The 14,467-nt window shown below is 33.2% G+C and overlaps 1 protein-coding gene across 4 annotated transcripts in view; it reads right to left on the bottom strand.

The window, feature by feature from the left end:
* Positions 1-14,467, bottom strand: part of Vps13b (vacuolar protein sorting 13 homolog B) — a 515,578-nt gene that overhangs the window by 268,156 nt on the left and 232,955 nt on the right. For all 4 annotated transcript variants that reach the window (XM_069991130.1, XM_069991132.1, XM_069991133.1 and 1 more), the window contains exon 25: positions 8,299-8,502. In XM_069991130.1, coding sequence (XP_069847231.1) covers positions 8,299-8,502 — 204 coding nt within the window. The remainder of the gene's footprint in view (positions 1-8,298; positions 8,503-14,467) is intronic.

The following is a 14,467-nucleotide window of genomic DNA, read 5'->3' as shown; positions in this document are numbered from 1 at the left end:
ATTTACAAAAATCATAGAATAAACTAAAAAAAAAACAAGGTAAGATCTATCCCAGTAGGAGTAAAATGTTCCCCTCATTATTTTAAATACAATTTAGCAGAGCTGAAAAGCTTAATCTCATGTTGCCCAAAGTTTCACCAAATACCTAACTATAAAATGAGAGTAAAAGAGTTCAAAGCTAGTGAAACCCTCTGGATTCTCTTATTTGATATATGTGTCATACATATATGTACATATATATATATATATATACACATATATATCAGGTCATCAGACTAATATTCAAAGTTTTATCAATACTGGGATAAAATTCAGCTTCCAGAAACATAGCAGTTCTATAGCTCTGTAGTTTTATAAAGGCTTCTTGTAAATATTTTACAAAAATTAGTGTCTTTTGTCCACTTCCTTCTTCCTGTTCTCTAATAATCTTTTAGGTTAAAAATTCTTGTCTATCTAAGCAATGCTTAACAACCCTCCAATTTAAGAATGTGTTATATTGAAATGCTTTTCAATGGAGATTTTTTTTTATTACAGTAGGTATATAGAATAATTAGAGATTTTTCACTTGAAAATCATACTTTTTGTAATGAAAAAGCAAAAGCTAACATTTTCCATGTATTCTATGAAGGCAATATTACCTTTATATCCAAATATGATAATGCTATTATTGTAAGAAAAAAAATCAAAGGCAGTATCACTTAGGATTATAGATTTTAAAAATCCTTAAAAAGGGAAATACAAATACAATCAAGTCAAGCTCATTACAGAAATGCAAGATCAGTTTAACATTTGAAAACTAATGTAATTAACAAAGAAGGGAGATTAAGTACATAGTAATATCCTCAACTGAGGAAAGTATCAAATACTGAGGAATAAATCTGGTATAAAACAAGCCATCCAATATACAAAGAGAAGCAAACTTTTACTGAAATTTTAAAAGACAAAAATAAATAAGGAAAATATTGTACTCATGGGATATAGGACATTTACCTATATAGGACATTTAAATAAACTTGTTATACTAACATATTGAGAAGAGTATTACTATTATTAAAATTTTACAGCTGATGCGGCTAAGTCTCAGAGGATATAATAATGAGATCATAAGTTACAGAAGTAAAAATCAAAGTTATGCAATTCCAGGTTCTTTTCCACAGAGTTAGAATACTTAGATCATGGTAATTAAATACAAGTTGGAGCAGTCCCTACCTTGTGCGGCACTAACTTCAAATCACTGTTTCTACTTTTGAATTAATAAAATGAAAATTTTACTTAAAAGAACCTTCTGACAATCACTATTAGCAATCCAGTTTTGTATATGGGCAGAACTGAGAGAGACATGTTTGTTCATGCAACAAGCTCTGCAAAACTACCATACCAAGGAAGAAGAGAGATTCCAATAAAGAATAGGAAAGTAACAGTAATCATTTAATAATTTTATCCAAGAGAAAAAAAAATACACCTTAGAGAAAATAAATTACTAACATTCTATTTTTTTGTTTGCAAGGTTACTATGGAAACCAAACACACTACTCTAATTTTCCCTTTTCCCCACTTTGGTATCTACATTTTCTGCCAAAACTTCAAAATATAATCGAACACATTCAGTATGTTCAGCACATATTAATTTCCACTATAATTTGAGACCATCCATGTTAGCATTAAGCAAATAATAAAGACAGGAAATTATTCTAACTTAGAATATGTAACAAATGAGTACTGAATAAAATACCTTTAAAGACATTTGGATTTACTTTCTTCCCTTTACTTCTTTTCATTCTCAATCTCCTGACTGTATCAAGCTCTGTCTAAACCAAGTAGATCAGAATTACCTAAAGGGAGATTTAAAACTGAGAAATTAAAAAAAGAATATTTGAGTAAAAAAAAAAAGAAAAACACAAACATAATGAAAACAGAATGGAAGGGAGATTGATTGTTAAGGAACATGGAGAAAGAGGATAAAAATAATAGAAAATACATAAAAAGGATAAAAATAATAGACAATTTGGGAACCATGTTGTATCAAGTGTTACATACACACATACACACAGAGTAGAAAAAACTCACAGGCAACAACTTATTAAAGTGATAAAGATTCACCAATGGATCAAGCTGTAAATTTCATGTAATAAAAATATTGTATACTCATGCCAGGGGCTGGTGACCTCATGTCTGTAATGCTAACTAATCAGAAAGCTGAAATCTGAGAATCGTGGTTCAAAGCCACTCAGGGCAGAAAAGTCCATGAGACTCTTATCTCTAATTTACCATCAAAAAAACCAGAAGTAGAGTTGTGGCTCAAAGTGGTAGACAGCTATCCTTGAGCAAAAGAGCTTAGGAACAGAACCTAGACCCTGAGTTCAATTCCCACAACCGACAAAAAATAAGAGGTATATAAGACTCTGGAGTACAGAAGTTTTAATTGTAGTTTTGCTAGTTAGTATTTCTGTCCTTTGAGTGAATTATTTACCCTCTCCTGCTACAAATTCCTTACTATAAAAAATTTAATTAAGCTGTACACCGGTGGCTCATGCATTGTAATCCTAGCTACTCAGGAAGCTGAGATCTAAGGATCACGGTTCAAAGCCAACCCTGGGCAGGAAAGTCCTGAGACCCTTATCTCCAATAAACCATCAGAAAATCAGAAGTGGCACTGTGGCTGAAGTGGTAGAGCACTCACCTTGAACTGAAGAGCTGAGGGACAGTATCCAGGCCCAGAGTTCAAACCCCATCACCAACAAAAATTAATTAATTAATTAATTAAACTATATTATCCATCTCATAACACTGGTTTGGGAATTAAAGGAGATACTAAATGTAAAATACTTAGTTTATCAAGTATTCCAAAATAGAAAGCTAATAGAAATTTACCTGATAAAATGTATTTTGTTTGGCCTGTGGTTCAGGAAAATTCTATACATAGTGTAAGTTAATCATTTTAAATTTAGTAGCTCTTAATGTTATGTTTGCAGTTTTTGAAAAGACAAGAGCACTGGTACTGACCCAGAACAGCCAAGTAGTCAATAATATACCATATGTAACTGATGAACAGCTTCTTTTGAAATTATGGTTGGATAATTAATAACTATGTTGTTTCTGCTTAATTTTTGATTTTATTTTTGGTCCTGGTTGTTTGAAGAAGGTTATGCCATGCTAATCTGATAGTGTACTGTCATATACCTGTGCTGTTATCTATCATAATATTTATCATAACAAGAAGAAAAGGGGCTATAATTATGAAAACAAAATAAATATAATAACTTCTGGTTTATTAACGTCTGCTAGTGAGGCAATAAGAAAAGTATAAAGAATATGTTTATCAAAAACAAACTATAACTCAGAAATTGCTTACTAGTGGGATATATCATAGCAATGTTAACACATTAACTTGCAAACCCTTAAGAGTTTTCACAGTGAGGCTTGGAGTAAATGACACTGAACAATCTGGAGCTTTTCTGATTACCCTACTCATCAATACCATTTTTTTATCTATGCCAAAAAATTTAAAAAGTTGGCAAGTAGTGATATAATTAACCCCAAACATGCACAATATATTTAAATCTATTTACAGGTAGCTCTGTTCATTACATGACAATTTTGCTAATAGAATGTCATCTTGTAATTAAAAGATCACTAGATAATGATGAGTACAAGAAGGGCTGGTAAAACTGTTTAGGAATGTCAAGTCCAAAAAGGCATAAAAGACTTTTGAGCCTATTCAAACAAAGTATGACTCTTATCTCTCCCTGGGAGACACATTTAAATATAAAGGCATGTTCTTCAAAATACTAAGCCATGTTTTAACATGATTATTCAAAGAAACACAACAAGATAGCTTGCCAAATAGAACTGAAAAATAAAAGAAAGGCAAGTTGCTAATATTATTCAGCATAGTTCTAGAAGTAAGAAAAGCAATAGGAAATGAGACATGAAAGTCTGGGTACAAAATGTACATTTTGGTAGAACTGAACAAGCACAGTTGAATCATAAAATATTTGTACACACTGGGAAAAATAACCATTATATTTTTGTATTAATCTTTATCAGCTAACTTTCAGAGTTAAGTTTAAACTTAGATGCATACAGAGATTTCAAATCACATATTTCTTTTATTGATCATAATTATATAGGCAAAAAACACACATTTGGAAAATGTTTGGTATTTCTCTATATAGATCTCAACCATAACACTTTGATCCTTTATTATTATTTTTTTTGTGCCAGTCCTGGGTATTGAACTCAGGGCTTGGGTTCTGTTGTTAAGATCTGTTTGTTTGTTCAAGGCTAGCACTCTATCATCTGACACATAGCTCCAAACTTTGGCTTTATTGGTGGTTAACTGAAAGATAAGACTTTCCTGCCCTGTCTAACTTTGAACTATGATCCTCAAATCTCAGACTCCTGAGCAGGCATAAGCCACTGGCACCTAGCCTGATAGCTTATTTTTAAAATTTAGTTAATTTTATTTTTTTTTCACTAAGTAGTTGTACTAAGGAGTTTCTGTGAGCTGTTTTACATGGTTTGTTTTGAATATTAACTTACAAAATTTTTATTGAGTCTTTAATAATTACTCCTTTGTCAAATAGATCAGCTTAATTCCATAGCCAGCACAAAACAAATCCACTATGAGTAAATTAATTATTGATCTTCAGATCACAATCAGAAAAAAAAAAAGCTACAGAGTTCTAATTTCAAATGAATTGCAGCCATGTAAAGATCCTATTAAAATCAGAATTAATTTGTCTTTTGTTTCTTTTGTGGTACATGGTTTATGCATGCTAGGCGAGCATTCTTCCACTAAGCTACCTAGCAAGTCCAGACTATGTTTCTTTAACTAAGCAACTTGCCCCTCCCATTTTTCATCCTATCTTAATCTTTCCCTTTAGTTCTTTTACTATTGCTGATGAAAACAACATTCTCCTAGTCTATTATACTGTAAACCTACTAAAGCAAAATTGTTACCTTGTCTTATTCACTTTTTAAAGAATTATAATGTCATTCTACAGAATCTCTACAAATCTTACAGATGAGTTCTATAAATGTAGAATGGATTTATTTCTGTAACATTTCACATTCAGTCTATCATGATATGTAGGATAGGTTGTACATTTTATAATTCTAAAGTCTCCCATTATCCAACTAACTGTATAGGGAAGTGAAATAAGTTCAAGTTCCCTAAATTCATTTGTTTGCCTTATTAGAATTCACTATTGTGTATACACATGCATACACACCCCACATCCCAACTAATTTTTTTGGCTTTGATGGACTGTTTCTTATTAATCTCAGATTCTTAGATACAAAAGTGAGCAGCACATGACACATGTTTCCTTCCAAGCCTTTGTCTCCCCATCTATAAAGGTTTTACGTTGTTGTGTCAAAGTGTGTATGTATGTATGTATGTATGTATGTATGTATGTATGTATGTATGTATGTATGTATAATTTTCATTCCTCTAATACTTGATGAAAAATTGTAAGCAATGTAATACATAACTTTCATAATTCAGTGAAAGGTTTTCTGATGTTTAGTAGACCTGGGGTCAGTCCCACCTCTGTTATTTAGTAGCTATACTTCCTTGGGCAATTAATTAACCTCCCCAGGAATTACTTTATCTCTACATATGGTTGACAATATTTACTTCATGGTGTCAGGAGTAATTAATGACGCATAGGTTGCACAGTCTTGAGGCAGCCATACACTAAATGGCCAACAAATATTAGCTAAACATAATAATCTTCAAAAATATAAGTGTTTGTGGTGGCATACTTTCTATCAAGTGGAAAATAAAAAGTTATTTTGAGATATAGACAGTTTGGCATTTGACAAAAAAATTATTACTATATCCACAAACTTTAAATTCTGATTTTAATCACTTGTATTCAATGCTTATCTATTGTCCCTGAGTGGGATAGTGTCTCATTAAAGTCCTGTGTGGAAAGGAAAAAAAACAAAGTATATCATTATACTATTCATATACTAACATTTAAATAGCAGTTCCTTACAACTATGATAATTTCTGTGACTCCTACACATGTAACAGTTTTTAAATGTCTTGTTCCAAAAGAATAATTTTAAAATAGAAAGTTAGGTTCAGCCTATCATTTCCTAAAAACAGGACTAGCAAACAAATGTTTAATGGAACACTTCCACTGTCTCCAGATTTAAGTTCATTTATCAATTTATCTTACAATTACCTTGTCTAGTAATTTATTATTTTATACTTTGCTTTGTACCAAATTTCATAAAGTACATTTTATATAGTATTAAAGATAGAAAATAATAAGAATTTGTAATTTTAAAAAATTTGCAGCTGCTGAATTCAATAAAGTTAAGCAGCTTTCTTTATTGTAAACTACTCAAAGCTTCTATATACCAATAAGATTGAGGATCACCAATTTTAAAAAAATTGCTGCCATTGCTCTAGAACAGGTATATTCCAATAATTTTATACGGTTCCTGAGATATGAACTTTGTACCTTTTACTCATTTGGAAAGGAAAAAGAAAACAAAAGAGAAAAGAAGAAATAACATCACTTAAGTCATTGTGTATATACAGAATATACAGAAGAGATAAGTTGTTTTGTAATATACAGAAGAGATAAGTTGTTTGTGCAAGGGGTTAAATATATCCACTCCAATATGTTTAAACACCTCATAGAAAGTGAAATATGCCCTTCAGAGCTAATTTGTTTTCATTGATTTTTAAAATAAAAAGTCAACATTCAGTTATTGTATTCAGTTATTCTGTACTTTCCCAATAACTTTGTTTCCAGAGGGAATGGTACCTTTATGAAAAAACAAAAACATACTATCTATCTCCAAATACTTCAGAATAGTAATCCACAGCAAGAAAATTGAGTAGTATTGGTTTTTCTCGACATGAATGAGGATGTTTTAGATTGACTTGATGATTTTATGTCACTATTGCAATTTAAGGGTTTAGAGTCAGAATTTACAATCAAGAATAAGATACTTTCACAAACAAATCACATAGGTACAAACTATTTACAAATATTTGAGCTGGGCTGGGAAGGTGGTCCAGTGGTAGAGTGCTTGCTTTACATGCATGAGGCCCTTGGTTTGATTTCTCAGTCCCACATAAGCAGAAAAAAACAGAAGTGGTGCTGTGGCTCAAGTGGTAGAGTGCTAGCCTTGAGCTGAAGAGCTGAGGGACTGCGCCCAGGCCTAGAGTGCAGGCCCCACATCCAGCAAAAAGAAAAAAAAAAAAATTGATCATAGACTTTCAAAAATCTAAAAACTTTTTCATTTTTGAATGAGTTTAATACTGAGTTTCATAATTGCAACCACTAAAGTAAAAGAATTAACTATGCTTTGTTCAAAAAGTTGTCATTGTTTCAGAAAAACATGCTAACAACAATAGCATTTGTGGTATTTAGTATTGACTTGGACGAATCTATTTGTAACCATCACATTCAGTCATTACATGTATTTGACTACTCCATTTTGTCTTCCAATGAAGTCAGGACAAAGCACTTTTATAATGCACATTACTGTATCTCATTTTCCTTTGTACACTATTTATTTCATATTTTAAAATTATATGTATAAGCCAGGAGCTGCTGGCTTATGCCTATAATCTTATCTACTAAGGAGGCTGAGATCTGAGGATCAGTGTGAAACCAGTCCAGGCAGAAAAGGCTATGGGGCTGTGGTTCAAGTTGTAGAGTGTTAGCCTTGCGCACAAAAGCTCAGGGACAGAAGCCAGGCCCAGAGTTCAAGAACCAGGACTGGCAAAAAAAAAAAAAAAAAAAAAAATGTGTGTGTTCTGTAATTTTTTTATTTTCATTTCATATTATATCTTTTGTTTTTACTGTAGGACAATAAAGTAAAGAAGCCATTATAAAATATTTGTTATATAAAAAAGCACTGGTATGCCAGATGAGGTTAGGGTGGTCACAGGGCTGAAAATTACTAAAGTAAACATAACAGTAATTTCCTGATTTTAAAAGGTGGCTTAGGCTCAGAGCCTCTTTTACACTCAGCTTCTATGTTTCTATACCCCTGAGGAAACACACCTTTACCATGTCCTAACTTTCTACCATTGCACAGACCCTGCATGATCTCAAACTACCTCACAACCTACTGTAAGTGATAAAAAATACTTGGACCTCAAAGGAACATATTACACAGTCACTGCTACCAGAACACTTCATGAGCCCTCTGAATCTGGCAGCTTCCACAGTGGTGAGGTCACCTTCACCCTCTATACTGATATGGAACTCTGTGTTATATATTACCCTACATTTAGTAACAGAATGTTGCAAAAACACTTACCTCAGTAGTAGTTCCAATGTCTCCAGATGGGCTGCATGTGCTAGTATCTGGAGGAGCTGTACCTACACTGCTTCGAACTGGAGAACTAGGAACAGGGCCTGCCACTGTCTCTGGGTAGACTGAAGATGGACTTAGGTTGCTTCTCTTCTGAATCTTATTCCAGACCTTATTCATGGTATCAGCTAGTTCATAAAAGAGTTGGACCTGAGCAGGAGAGAAAACAGTTTTCAACATCTAGACACAATCTATTAAAATGTAAACATAAGAAAATCCAACTGAAAAATAAAAGAATCAGCAAAACAAATATCTACCAACAGTTTTACTGTTGATGATTTATTCATACTTATAATCAGTGTCATACACACAACATATTTTATAATTAACCAATCACTTCTATGAATTAAAGCAATGATAGTAAGCACCACTAATTGAGATATCAATAATGAAACAAATGTACACATATACTATATACTCAGGATAGAATCAAACTTAGAAAACAAATATATAACACAAAATAATTAATGTATAAATTACAAAATGATTGCTATCCTTATTTCTGAATAATTTCCACATCTAAACATTCTTTAGTTTTTCTAAGCTATAAACTGTATTTCCCATATGGCAAAATAAGTTGTAAAAGAATGATATAAAGGAGGTGGTGCTGTAGCTCAAGTGGTAGGGCGTTAGCCCTCAGCTGAAGAGCTGAGGGACAGCGCTCAGGCCCATGACCAACAGCAAAAAAAAAAGAATGATATAAAATAGAATTGGAAAAGGAAAAGGTTACATATGAGACTTTTTTTTTTTTGTAAAGAACTTAGTCAATCTACTACTCCTCTGGGATGTGTACTTTCCATATTCTGAAAAAAACTATTTTACTTGCACATTGTTTGACTGAGTTCTAAGATATTTATATAAGATTTCATAAATAAACATTAATCATGGAATTTGTATGACAACATATTGCCATATACTGTATAAAAAAAGCTCAAGGAAAAATGCAAACATGATATATAAGCAAATCCACAGCTGGATACCATATTCTGTTTGCCATTTTTAAAAAGTGAAATTCTTATATTTATAAGACATTTCAGCTCCAGGACACATCCAGATGATGAAGCTGGCTTCTCATGTGGGCAGAACAGATGCATAAAAAAAAAGAGTGTCGATCCTTATTTGATATAAAACAGTACTTGGCTTTAGAGTATTCTCCTGTTTTTTGAGTACTGATGTTATAAAATCTCAGGTTATAGGTATTTTTCTTTAAAAATACTCTAATGTCTAGAAAATGCTAAACACCCGCACAAAGAAAATGCTAAACACCCGCATACACAAAACTTCTGAGTGGAATTTTAGTTCAACATTTCTTCTTCATAATGATAACTTTCCCACTAAAAAGAAGCAATTTTGTTGCAAAACAAGTATTTTAATACTGATTTCTTAAAAAGAACTTAGAATATGGAGAGTATAAACCAAAGAGAACAAGTTCTACATATATCTAAGAGCATGAGGTTTATTTATCTAAAATGCTGTTCTCTTGTTGCTACTTTTTTATTTTTTTGGTCGGTTGTGAGGCTTGAACTCTGGGTCTGGGCGCTGTCCCTAAGCTCTTCAGTTGAATGCTAACGCTCTACCACTTGAGCCACAGTGCCACTTCGATTTTCTAGTGGTTTTTTGGAGATAAGATTCTCATGGACTTTCTTGCCCAGGCTGGCTTTGAACCATGATCCTAAGATCTCAGCCTCCTGAGTAGCTAGGATTACAGGCATGAGCCACCAATGCTACTTTTAACTGTAATAATTAAAAAGCTGTAAATGAATGTCAACAAGTATATTTTCTTTAAAGTACTAAGCAAACTATGACATAAATTTTAAACATATTTTTATTTTCAAAGAAGCAGCTAACAAAAAATTCAGGTTCTTCTCTCTCTCCTAAAAAAAATTTACACAAATATTTGAGGATTCAATATTCAAATAAAATTGAAACACTCGGCCAATTAAAGCCATAATATTAGAATGTGTACAATTTAAAAACATAACCACTGCAATTATTAGCAAGGATACAGAACAACTTAACACTCATTCTCCTGGGATGACAATGTAAAATTTTCACTTTAATCATTTTAGAAAAGGTCAGTTATATTTACTATAAGATTCAGCCATTGTCCTCCTAAATATCCTCCCCTTCCTGTGAAAACCACTGTCTATAGAAAGACATGTATATAAATGTCTGTAACAGCAAAGGGGACAGGTAGAAAAATTGCCCTGTCTAACGATCACCTATTCTGTCCAGCATCATTTAAGGCTAGTTGCAACAATCTTGGGCTATGATTCACTTCAGCAGTATAGATTAGGTAGCAGGGTAGATTTTGGTCCTAACTAGGACTGGAATGTGAACCCAAGATGTGACACCACTTAGTAGCACTGAAGCCCATTAGCACATATGGGGACAAGTGGGACAGATGTGTTAGCAGTAACGATAAAGAAAGCTGAATATTATTGAAGTAATTTCTAACTAGGAAAATGGAATAAGGAAGCCTGTTGGGGGTACTATCTTTTAGGGTAAGAGGAGCAGAAAGTGTGGTTTAGGGGAATTAAATTGATTGAAATACAGAGTAAACATGTGAGGAGATGTAAGAATAAAAATTCCCCCTATGTAATTGATATAAGCTAATAATATATCTTTAAAAAGACCAATCCTTAAAGCAAAAATTATAGTAAGCTGGGCACTGGTGACTCATTCCTGGAATCCTAGCTACTCAGGAGGGAGGCTGAGATCTGAGAATCTTGGTTCAAAGGCAGCCTGGGCAGAAAAGTCCATGAGACTCTTACTTCCAATAAACCACCAGAAAACCGGAAGTAACGCTATGGCTCAACTAGTAGAGTGCTCGCCTTTAGCTGAAGAGCTGAGGGACAGCTTCAAGGGCCCAGAGTTCAAGCCTAATGACCAAACTATATATATATATATATATATATATATATATATATATATATATATATATATATATATATATATATATATATATGTATGTATGTAAGAATTAAAAACATGGCACTTCTATCATAAATGCAGCAGAAATATAAGAACAAATCTAATGAACAAAAGAATTGCAGATCATTCAGGTAAATGCCTAAAAGTGGGATTGCTGGGTCATAGGGGAGCTCTAGTATGTCCCTCCCCCTCCCCCATGGTATAGCCCCTGTTTTCACTATATTTGATGTTGGTATAATTTGTTGAGGGGAAGGGAAAAAACTAATTGTTTAAATAGGGATACAGGACCCATTGGAACAATGAGATGTACAAGACGTTATGTCAAAAAAAGAACTTTACAACTTTGGTGGGGGGCGGGGAATGGGAAGGGGAAACAAAGGAGGAGGCAACAATGCTTGATAAAAAATACACTCATTACCTTGCCCATCTAACTGTAACCCCTCTGTTTGGTATTTTCACAATTAAAAAAAAAATTTTAAAGAATTACAGAGCTTAGGGCTGGGAAGGTGGCTCAGTGGTAGAGTGCTTGCCTTGCATGCCTGAGGCCCTGGGTTCAATTCCTCAGCACCACATAAGCAAAAAGAAAAAAGCGAGAAGTGGAGCTGTGGCTGGAGTGGTAGAGCGCTAACCTTGAGCTGAAGAGCTGAAGGATAGCACCCAGGCCCAGAGTTCAGGCCCCACTACCGGACCCAAAAAAAAAAAAAAAAAAGAATTACAGAGCTTAAAGATGGCCTCTGAAAATATATAGTTGGAGGAGAGGAAAAACAAAGAATAATAGGAATCAAGAAGCCTTACAAGACCCTTGCAGTACTGGTAAGATGTCAAATATTTAGGTTAATGAGGCTTAAGAGGGCATTTAGAAAGCCATTGTTGTACAAAGATTTATTCAAGGAGACAGTAACATAAAACTCATCAAACCTGTGTTCAAGGATGTCTAATGTCAGCAGTCAAGAGGTCAAAAAATTTTGACATCGGGCTGGGAAGGTGGCTCAGTGGTAGAGCACTTGCCTTGCAATGCATGAGGCCCTGGGTTCGATTCCTCAGCACCACATAAGCAAAAAAAAAAAAATTGACATCAAGAGATATAGTCAAATAAGATGAATAATAGACATAAGGCAAGAAAAAAAAGTAACACTTAAGAGTGCTCAAAGGGTAAGCAAATGCAGTCATTATATTGTACATTATGAAAAATTTAACTTTTATGTAACTTGACGGTAGGGAAGGGAGGGGGAAATGGGTGAGAAGGATGGAAGGGGTGGCATTGTTCAAGATGCACTGTACAGTACATCTTATGGAATTGTAACTTCTTTGTACAACCACATAATACTAATAACAACAATAGTGTTCCAATTTGCCCAAGAGCATACTTGTCAGCAGAAACCTTAAAGACCAAAGGAGAATAGCACAAAATTTTTTACAGGACTGAAGGAAAAGATTGCCATCTATACTTAGCAAAGCTATAATTTAGAAATAAATAAAAGATAAATACATTTCCAGAGAAACAAAGGCTAAGAGACTGCATCTATACTAGAAAATTATTTTTTAAATGATCAATTATTCTGAGATAAAGAAATATGGCTTAGTGGTAGAGTGCTTGCCTAGCATGCATGAAGCCCTGGGTTCAATTCCTCAGTACCACATCAACAGAAAAGCCAGAAGTAGCATTATGATTCAAGTGGTAGAGTGCTACCTTGAGCAAAAGAAGCTCAGGCACAGTGCCAAGGCCCTGAGTTCAAGTCCCAGGACTCATGCAAAGATACCCGCAACAACACATAAATTAATAAGAACAAATCATCAGAAATCTATCAATGAACTGTAATTCTACAAATTAAGAATGTTTTAATATTAAGCACAGTATGTAAAATACTCATGTTTCACACACACACACACACATATATATATATATATACTCATGTTATATATACATATTTATGTATATGCACCTCAATGCAAGCATAAACCAAGCATTAATAGGTATAAAGGGGGAGAAAAATACTGATAAATATTCAGGAACTTTAACACACTACTTTCAGCAATGGAGAGATTTTCAGTCTACAAAGTTACAGAAAAACAATACAATAAAGTTACCTAACAAGCATATATATAATGTTCCATCTAATAATTGCAGAATATACATTCTTTCAATAGTATATGAAGGTTCTCCAAGATAGAAATCATATAAAGTATCTTTTCAGACTAAAATAAAACAAAACTGGAAAATAATAACCCAAACTTTGGAACATACATAAAAAAATGAATATTAAACAAGTTGCTATTGAATAACCAATAAAAGAAAGAAGAAATCAATTAAAATATTTCTGGAAATAAATGACAATGAAAACATGATCTCTCTCTCTCTCTCACTCTCTCTCTCTCTCTCTCTCTCTCACACACACACACACACACACACACACACACACACACACACACACACACCACACACATGTAATACTAAAAGGGAATTTCTTTAGCAATCGCAATTCCTGTATCAAACATCTTAAACAACCTATTAATTTATCTCAAGGAAGTTTAAAAAAAAGGAAGAAAACAAACAGAAAATCTGTAATAGGAAAACAATAATAATTCAGAGCAGAAGACTAGAGAGTAGAGAACTAATTCTGATATAAAACCAGATGAAAGCACAACAACAACAACAAAAAGCTAAAGGGCATAAATGCAGAAGTTTTCAAATAAACACTAGCATACTGATTATCAGAGCACACTGGAACCATTATTCACTATGACTGACCGGGGTTCATCTCATGGACATAAGGAAAATCCAACATAGGGAAGTCAGTAACTGAGATTCATTACATGATCATGTTAATAGATGAAGAAAAGCATCTTATGAAACTTAACACACTTCAATGACAAAAGTGAACAAACCAGGTCTAGAAGAAATATATTTCAATATAATAAAGGCAATGTATAATAAGCCAAAAGCCAGCATCCTAAGAAAGGAAGGAAAAAAAGGAGGTTATCTCCAAGGAATGAAAAAAAAAAAGAGTATTCATTTTCACCACTCTTCTTCAGCAAAGCACAAGAACTCCTACCTAAAGCAATCAAACATTCCAAATCACAAAGAAAAAAAGGAATTCAAACATTTACTGAAATGACATAGTTTTTAATAGATAAAAATCCTGATGTCTCTACTAATAAAGCATCAGAACTAATAACTAAA

Source organism: Dipodomys merriami, unplaced genomic scaffold (assembly GCF_024711535.1).
Source record: "Dipodomys merriami isolate MVZ:Mamm:240054 unplaced genomic scaffold, mDipMer1.0.p SCAF_4, whole genome shotgun sequence".
NCBI lineage: Eukaryota > Metazoa > Chordata > Mammalia > Rodentia > Heteromyidae > Dipodomys > Dipodomys merriami.
This window is presented reverse-complemented; position numbering and strand designations above follow the sequence as displayed.